Source organism: Scyliorhinus canicula, chromosome 23, assembly GCF_902713615.1.
Source record: "Scyliorhinus canicula chromosome 23, sScyCan1.1, whole genome shotgun sequence".
In the NCBI taxonomy this organism is placed as follows: domain Eukaryota; kingdom Metazoa; phylum Chordata; class Chondrichthyes; order Carcharhiniformes; family Scyliorhinidae; genus Scyliorhinus; species Scyliorhinus canicula.
The window spans coordinates 521,843-530,522 of record NC_052168.1 but is presented as its reverse complement, the minus strand read 5'-3'; the positions used below and the strand labels follow the sequence as shown (position 1 = coordinate 530,522).

At 54.8% G+C, this 8,680-nt stretch overlaps 2 protein-coding genes across 2 annotated transcripts in view; one reads left to right on the top strand and one right to left on the bottom strand.

Annotated features, from left to right (window-relative positions):
• LOC119956609 (spidroin-2-like) overlaps positions 1-1,542 on the top strand; it is a 14,690-nt gene extending 13,148 nt beyond the window's left edge. The window contains exon 2 of the mRNA XM_038783947.1: positions 3-1,542. Coding sequence (XP_038639875.1) covers positions 3-1,542 — 1,540 coding nt within the window. The remainder of the gene's footprint in view (positions 1-2) is intronic.
• LOC119956440 (transcriptional enhancer factor TEF-1-like) overlaps positions 1-8,680 on the bottom strand; it is a 76,040-nt gene that overhangs the window by 65,791 nt on the left and 1,569 nt on the right.

Genomic DNA, 8,680 nt, shown 5'->3' with positions numbered 1-8,680 from the left:
AGCGGCCCGGATACTGGATCAAGCGTCCCTGGGACTGGATCCAGCGACCCTGGGATTGGATCCAGTGGCCCGGGCACTGGATACAACGGCCCTGGTATTGGATCCAGTGGCCCAGGGATTGGATCCAGCAGCCCGGACACTGGATCCAGCGGTCCAGACAATGGTTCCAGCGGCCCGGACACTGGATCCAGCGGCCCTGGGATTGGATCCAGCGGCCCTGGGATTGGATCCAGCGGCCCAGGAATTGGATATAGCGGCCTGGGCACTGGATCCAGCAGCCAGGGGATTGGATCCAGTGGCCCAGGGATTGGATCCAGCGGCCCGAACACTGGATCCAGCGACCCGGGGATTGGTTCCAGTGGCCCGGGGATTAGATCCAGCAGCCTGGGCACTGGATCCTGCGACCCTGGGATTGGATCCAGCGGCCCGGGCACTAGATCCAGTGGCCCTGGGATTGGATCCAGTGGCCTGGGCACTGGATCCAGCGGCCCAGGGATTGGATCCAGCGACCCTGGGATTGGATCCAGCGGCCCGGGCACTGGATCCAGCGACCCTAGGATTGGATCCAGTGGCCTGAGCACTGGATCCAGCGACCCTAGGATTGGATCCAGTGGCCTGGGCACTGGATCCAGCGGCCAGGGATTGGATCCAGCGGCCCGGGCACTGGATCCAGCGGCCCGGGCACTGGATCCAGCGGCCCTGGGATTGGATCCAGTGGCCTGGGCACTGGATCCAGTGGCCCAGGGATTGGATCCAGCGGCCCGTGCACTGGATCCAGCGGCCCTCGGATTGGATCCAGCGGCCCGGATACTGGATCCAGCGGCCCTGGGATTGGATCCAGCGGCCCGAACACTGGATCCTGCGGCCCGGGGATTGGATCCAGCGGACCGGGGAATGGATCAAGCGGCCCTGGGATTGGATCCAGCGACCCTGGGATTGGATCCAGTGGCCCGGGCACTGGATCCAGCGGCCCAGGGATTGGATCCAGCGGCCCGTGCACTGGATCCAGCGGCCATGGGATTGGATCCAGTGGCCTGGGCACTGGATCCAGCGGCCCAGGGATTGGATCCAGTGGCCCAGGGATTGGATCCAGCAGCCCGGACACTGGATCCAGCGGTCCAGACAATGGTTCCAGCGGCCCGGACACTGGATCCAGCGGCCCTGGGATTGGATCCAGCGGCCCTGGGATTGGATCCAGCTGCCCAGGAATTGGATATAGCGGCCTGGGCACTGGATCCAGCAGCCAGGGGATTGGATCCAGTGGCCCAGGGATTGGATCCAGCGGCCCAAACACTGGATCCAGCGACCCGGGGATTGGTTCCAGTGGCCCGGGGATTAGATCCAGCGGCCTGGGCACTGGATCCTGCGACCCTGGGATTGGATCCAGCGGCCCGGGCACTAGATCCAGCGGCCCTGGGATTGGATCCAGTGGCCTGGGCACTGGATCCAGCGGCCCAGGGATTGGATCCAGCGACCCATGGATTGGATCCAGCGGCCCGGGCACTGGATCCAGCGACCCTAGGATTGGATCCAGTGGCCTGAGCACTGGATCCAGCGACCCTAGGATTGGATCCAGTGGCCTGGGCACTGGATCCAGCGGCCCAGGGATTGGATCCAGCGGCCCGGGCACTGGATCCAGCAACCCTGCAATTGGATCCAGTGGCCCGGGCACTGGATCCAGCGGCCCTGGGATTGGATCCAGTGGCCTGGGCACTGGATCCAGCAGCCCAGGGATTGGATCCAGCGGCCCATGCACTGGATCCTGCGGCACTCGGATTGGATCCAGCGGCCCGGATACTGGATCCAGCGGTCCAAACACTGGATCCTGCGGCCCGGGGATTGGATCCAGCGGCCCGGGGATTGGATCCAGCGGCCCTGGGATTGGATCCAGTGGCCCGGGCACTGGATCCAACGGCCTTGGGATTGGATCCAGTGGCCAGGGCACTGGATCCAGCGGCCCAGGGATTGGATCCAGCGGACAGGGCACTGGATCCTGCGGCCCTGGGATTGGATCCAGTGGCCCGGGGATTGGATCCAGCAGCCCGGACACTGGAACCAGCGGCCCGGACACTGGATCCAGCGGCCCAGGGATTGGATCCAGCGGCCCTGGGATTGGATCCAGCGGCCTGGGCACTGGATCCAGCGGCCCTGGGATTGGTTCCAGCGGCCCGGGCACTGGATCCAGCGGCCCAGGGATTGGATCCAGCGTCCCGAGGATTGGATCCAGCGGCCCGGGGACTGGATCCAGCGTCCCGGGAACTGGAGCCAGCAGCCCGTGGATTGTATCCAGTGGCCTGGGCACTGGATCCAGCGGCCCAGGGATTGTATCCAGCGGCCCGAATACTGGATCCAGCGGCCCGGGGATTGGATCCAGCGGCCCGGGGATTGGATCCAGCGGCCCTGGGATTGGATCCAGTGGCATGGGCTCTGGATCCAGCGGCCAAGGGATTGGATCCTGCGGCCCGAACATTGGATCCAGCGACCGGGGATTGGATCCAGCGGCCCGGGGATTAGATCCAGCGGCCTGGGCACTGGATCCAGCGACCCTGGGAATGGATCCAGCGGCCCGGGCACTGGATCCAGCGGCCCTGGGATTGGATCCAGTGGCCTGGGCACTGGATCCAGCGGCCCAGGGATTGGATCCAGCGACCCTGGGATTGGATCCAGCGGCCCGGGCACTGGATCCAGCAACCCTAGGATTGGATCCAGTGACCTGGGCACTGGATCCAGCTGCCCAGGGATTGGATCCAGCTGCACGGATACTGGATCCAGCGGCCCTGTTATTGGATCCAGCGGCCTGAACACTGGATCCAGCGGCCCGGGGATTGGATCCAGCGGCCCTGGGATTGGATCCAGCGGCCCAGGGATTAGATCCAGCGGCCTGGGCACTGGATCAAGCGACCCAGGGATTGGATCCAGTGGCCGGGGATTGGATCCAGCAGCCCGGGCATGTGGACCCAGCAGCCCGGGTGTTGGATCCAGCGGCCCGGGCACTAGATCTAGCGGGCCGGGGATTGGATCCAGCGGCCCGGGCACTGGATCCAGCGGCCCGGGGATTGGATCCAGCAGCCCGGGAACTGGATCCACGGCTTTGGGATTGGATCCAGCGGCCCGGTCACAGGATCCAGCGGCCCGGGGATTGGATCCAGCGGCCCTGGGATTGGATCCAGCGGCCCGGACACTGGATCTAGCGGCCCAGGGATTGGATCCAGCGGCCCAGGCACTGGATCCAGCGGCCCAGGGATTAGATCCAGCGGCCCAGGTACTGGATCCAGCGGCCCGGGTATAGGATCCAGCGGCCGTGGATTGGATCCGGCGGCCCGTGCACTGGATCCAGCAGCCCAGGGATTGGATCCAGTGGCCCGGGCACTGGATCCAGCGGCCCAGGGATTGGATCCAGCGGCCCGGGAACTGGATCCATGGCTTTGGGATTGGATCCAGCGGCCAGGTCACTGGATCCAGCAGGCCGGGGATTAGATCCAGCGGCCCGGGCACTGGATCAAGCGGCCCAGGGATTGGATCCAGCGGCCCGGGGATTGGATCCAGCGGCCCGGGAACTGGATCCACTGCTTTGGGATTGGATCCAGCGGCCCGGTCACTGGATCCAGCGGCCCGGGGATTGGATCCTGGGGACCGAACACTGGATCCAGCGGCCCAGGGATTGGATCCAGCGGCTCGGGCACTGGATCCAGCGGCCCTTGGATTACATCCAGCGGCCCGGGCACTGGATCCAGCGGCCCGGGAACCGGATCCACGGCCCGAGGATTGGATCCAGCGGGGTGGGGATTAGATCCAGCGATCCATGGATTGGATCCAGCGGCCCGGGTCTTGGATCCAGGGGCCCAGGGATTGGACCCAGCGGCCCGGGGATTGGATCCAGCGACCCGGGCACTGGATCCAGCGGCCGGGGATTGGATCCAGCAGCCCGGGGATTGGATACAGTGGCCCGGGAACTGGATCCACGGCCCGGGTATTGGATCCAGCGGCCCAGGCACTGGATCCAGCACCCCAGGCACTGAATTCAACGGCCCGGGCACTGGATCCAGCGGCCCTGGTACTGGATCCAGCTATGGGGATTGGATCCAGCGGCCCGGGCACTGGATCCAGCGACCCGGGGATTGGATCCAGCGGCCCGGGCACTGGATCCAGCGACCCAGGGATTGGATCCAGCTACGGGGATTGGATCCAGCAGCCCAGGGATTGGGCCGTTTCTGGGGGATTTGGGAATATGGACACATGACATTCCCGGAATGTTGGGCCAGTCTATTTTCTCCTCACCATGCATGAGCTGTGGAAAATACTTACATTTATATCGCGCCCTTTTACACCACTGCGCCTCCCAGAGCGGTTCCTAGTCAGTAGAGCACTTGTGAAGTGTGTTCAATGTTATAATAGTAGAAATATAGATTCCAACTTTCCAAAAACAAACTAAAGACAAGTTCTGAAGGTCCCAAACTGAGGTCTGGGGTCAGGTTCCAACACCACCCACAACAGCTCAGTCTGAGCTGTGAGGCCATTCAGGCTATTTGACTGGGGAAGGCATTTGAAAAAAATACATTTCATCCATTTTTACCTACCTGCTTAAGTAATAGTTTGACCATTGCAAATAAACACTCCCAAAATGGGGAAAAGATTTATTTCTGGGTCACAAACACTGTATCAACAACGTCTCTCGATTATTGGCAATCACTGCCTAAGCTCATGGTCACTGCGTCCTAGTACTGAATCTGTACTCCATATGCCTCCCTGTGTCTGCGTGGGTTTCCTCCGGGTGCTGCGGTTTCCTCCCACAAGTCCCGAAAGACGTGCTTGTTAGGTGAATTGGACATTGAATTCTCCCCTGTACCTGAACAGGCGCCGGAATGTGGCGACTAGGGGCTTTTCACAGTAACTTCATTGGAGTGTTAATGTAAGCCTACTCGTGACACTAATAAAAATTATTATTATTACTGGTGAAATCGGGGTCCCATACTCAGTGAATTTTAAACATAGAGAAACAGGATAAAATTGTGTAGGAACCTGGGTCAGGTCTGTGATTAGTTCCGATCTCTGAACTGTTGAAAGGATATAGAAACAGTGCAGAAAGTACAAAAAACATCCACAAAGATGCTACTAGAACAAAGAACATTATAACTATTGCGGAAAGATACAAGTTGGGCCAATTTTCTTTTGATGAGAAAAACTTTGAAAAGACCTGACAGAAATCTTTAAAATTATGAATAGGTTGTACAGGGTAGATGTGGAATGAATGTTTCGGATTCACATCTGAATGGTTCCAATGTGTGATTTGTTACCACAGGAAATAGGTGAGACCAGTAGGTTGGATGCTTTCAAAACAAAAAGAGTATAAGAGGGAAATGGGAATGAGGCAGAAAAAAGACAATTTAAATGGAGGAAGTGAGTATTGGGAGACGGAGATTGGGAGGTAAGGAAGAGAGACAGACAGATCGAGATGAAATGATCAAATAAAGAGAAATAAACGGACAGAAATTTGGAGTGGTAGAATTGAAAGGAAGGATCAGAAATTTAAAGGGATAAACAGCAATTTGATAAATGGAACAGCTGCAATATAGGCTGGATTCCAGTTAGGTTTCATACCCTTTCCTCAGTAAATGTCTTGAAGGCTGAAGCAAATATGCCTCAAAATGAGCTCTGACCACACATCAACCCCATTAATAAGCCTGCTTATTTCCATCTCTACATTATTGTCTGATTCTGATCTTTCCTTAGTTCATACCTGGCACAAAGGAAAATGGTTGTTGTTGTTGGAGGTCAGACATCTCAGCCCTGGGACATCACTGCAGGAGTTCCTCAGGGTAGTGTCCTACCCAACCATCTTCAGCTGCTTCATCAATGACCTTCCTTCCAACATAAGGGCAAAGTGGGGATGTTTGCTGATGGCTGCACAATGTTCAGCACCATTCGCGACTCCTCAGATAATGAAGCAGTCCATGTCCAAAGGCAGCAAGACCTGGACAATATCCAGGCTTGGGGCTGACATGCGACAAGCTACATTCGTGCCACACAAGTACCAGGCAATGACCATCTCTTAAAAGAGGGGATCTAACCATCACCCCTTGACATTCAATTGCATTACCAGAATTGAATCAGGAGTGTGATGGAATACTCTCCACTTGCCTGTATGAGTACATGGTACAACCCACCAAACCCACAGCCATCCAGAAGGACAAGGGTAGTCGATACATGGGAACGCCATCACCTGTTCCCCTCCAAATCCCTCACTATTCTGACTTGGAAATATATCAGCTGTTCCTTCATTGTCACTGGGTCAAAATCCTGGAACTCCCTCCCTAACAGCGCTGTGGGTGTACCTACACCATATGGACTGCAGCGGTTCAAGGCAGCTCACCATCACCTTCTCAAGGGCAATTAGGGATGGGCAACAAATGCTGGCCCAGCCAGCGAAGCCCACATGCCATAAAGATTTAATTTTAAGATTGGGCTTTTCCAACACACTCCTGGCTAACCTCCCACCTCCACCTTGTGTAAACCTCAGATCATCCAAAACTCTGCACCTTACTCAAATCAAGTCTTGTTAGAGTCAGAGATGTTTACAGCATGGAAACAGGCCCTTCGGCCCAACTTGTCCATGCCGTCCAGTTTCTATCACTAAGCTAGTCCCACTTGCCCACATTTGGCCCATATCCCTCTATACCCACCCTGCCCATGTAAATAACTTTTTTAAAGGGAAATATTGTTCCCACCGCTACCACTGCCTCTGGCAGCCCGTTCCAGATGCTCACCACCCTCTGTGTAAAGAAATTTCCCCTCTGGTCTCTTTTGTAAATCTCCCCTCTCACCTTTAACCTATGCCCTCTAGTTCTGGACTCCTCTACCTTTGGGAAAAGATGTTGACTATCTACCTTATCTGTGCTCCTCATTATTTTATAGACCTCTATAAGATCACCCCTAAGCCTCCTACGCTCCAGGGAAAAAAGTCCCAGCCTATCCAGCCTCTCCTTATAACTCAGACCATCAAGTCCTGGTAGCATCCTCGTAAATCTCCTCTGCACTCTTTCTAGTTTAACAATATCCTTCCTATAATCAGGGTGACCAGAATTGAACACAGTATTCCATGTGTGGTCTTACCAACGTCTTGTACAACTTCAACAAGATGTCCCAACTCCTGTATTCAATATTCTGACCATTAAAAACTAGCCTTCTTCACCCCCATGTCCACCTGCAACTCTACCTATTCCAATGCTCACTGACCTGAATTATATCTTTTTTTAAATTTAGAGTACCCAATTATTTTTCCAATTATGGGCAATTTAACATGGCCAATCCACCTATCCTGCACATCTTTGGGTTGTGGGGGTGAAACCCACACAGACACGGGGAGAACTTGCAAACTCCACATAGACAGTGACCCAGGGCCGGGATTCGAACCCGGGTCGTCGGCGCCGTAGGCAGCAAAGCTAACCACTGTGCCACTGGGCTGCCCTACCTGAATTATATCTTGATTCCTTGTTTTCAAATCCCATGTCTTCACTGCTCCCTATATCTGTAATCTCCTCTAGCCCCGCAGCACTCTGAGATCAGGTAGGATCAAGGAAAACCCAAAAGCTTTCTATAGGTATGTCAGGAATAAAAGAATGACTAGGGTAAGAGTAGGGCCAGTCAAGGACAGTGGTGGGAAGTTGTGTGTGGAGGCTGAGGAGATAAGCGAGATACTAAATGAATACTTTTCGTCAGTATTCACTCAGGAAAAAGATAATGTTGTGGAGGAGAATGCTGAGACCCAGGCTATTAGAATAGATGGCATTGAGGTGCGTAGGGAAGAAGTGTTGGCAATTCTGGACAAGGTGAAAATAGATAAGTCCCCGGGGCCTGATGGGATTTATCCTAGGATTCTCTGGGAAGCCAGGGAAGAGATTGCTGAGCCTTTGGTTTTGATTTTTATGTCATCATTGGCTACAGGAATAGTGCCAGAGGACTGGAGGATAGCAAATGTGGTCCCTTTGTTCAAGAAGGGGAGTAGAGATAACCCCGGTAACTATAGGCCGGTGAGCCTCACGTCTGTTGTGGGTAAAGTCTTGGAGAGGATTATAAGAGATACGATTTATAATCATCTAGAAAGGAATAATATGATTAGGGATAGTCAGCATGGTTTTGTGAAGGGTAGGTCATGCCTCACAAACCTTATCGAGTTCTTTGAGAAGGTGACTGAACAGGTAGACGAGGGTAGAGCAGTTGATGTGGTGTATATGGATTTCAGTAAAGCGTTTGATAAGGTTCCCCACGGTCGGCTATTGCAGAAAATACGGAGGCTGGGGATTGAGGGTGATTTAGAGATGTGGATCAGAAATTGGCTTGTTGAAAGAAGGCAGAGGGCGGTGGTTGATGGGAAATGTTCAGAATGGAGTTCAGTTACGAGTGGTGTACCACAAGGATCTGTTCTGTGCCGTTGCTGTTTGTCATTTTTATAAATGACCTAGAGGAGGGCGCAGAAGGTTGGGTGAGTAAATTTGCAGACGACACTAAAGTCGGTGGAGTTGTAGACAGTGCGGAAGGATGTTGCAGGTTACAGAGGGACATAGATAAGCTGCATAGCTGGGCTGAGAGGTGGCAAATGGAGTTTAACGTGGAGAAGTGTGAGGTGATTCACTTTGGAAAGAATAACAGGAATGCGGAATATTTGGCTAATGGTAAAATTCTT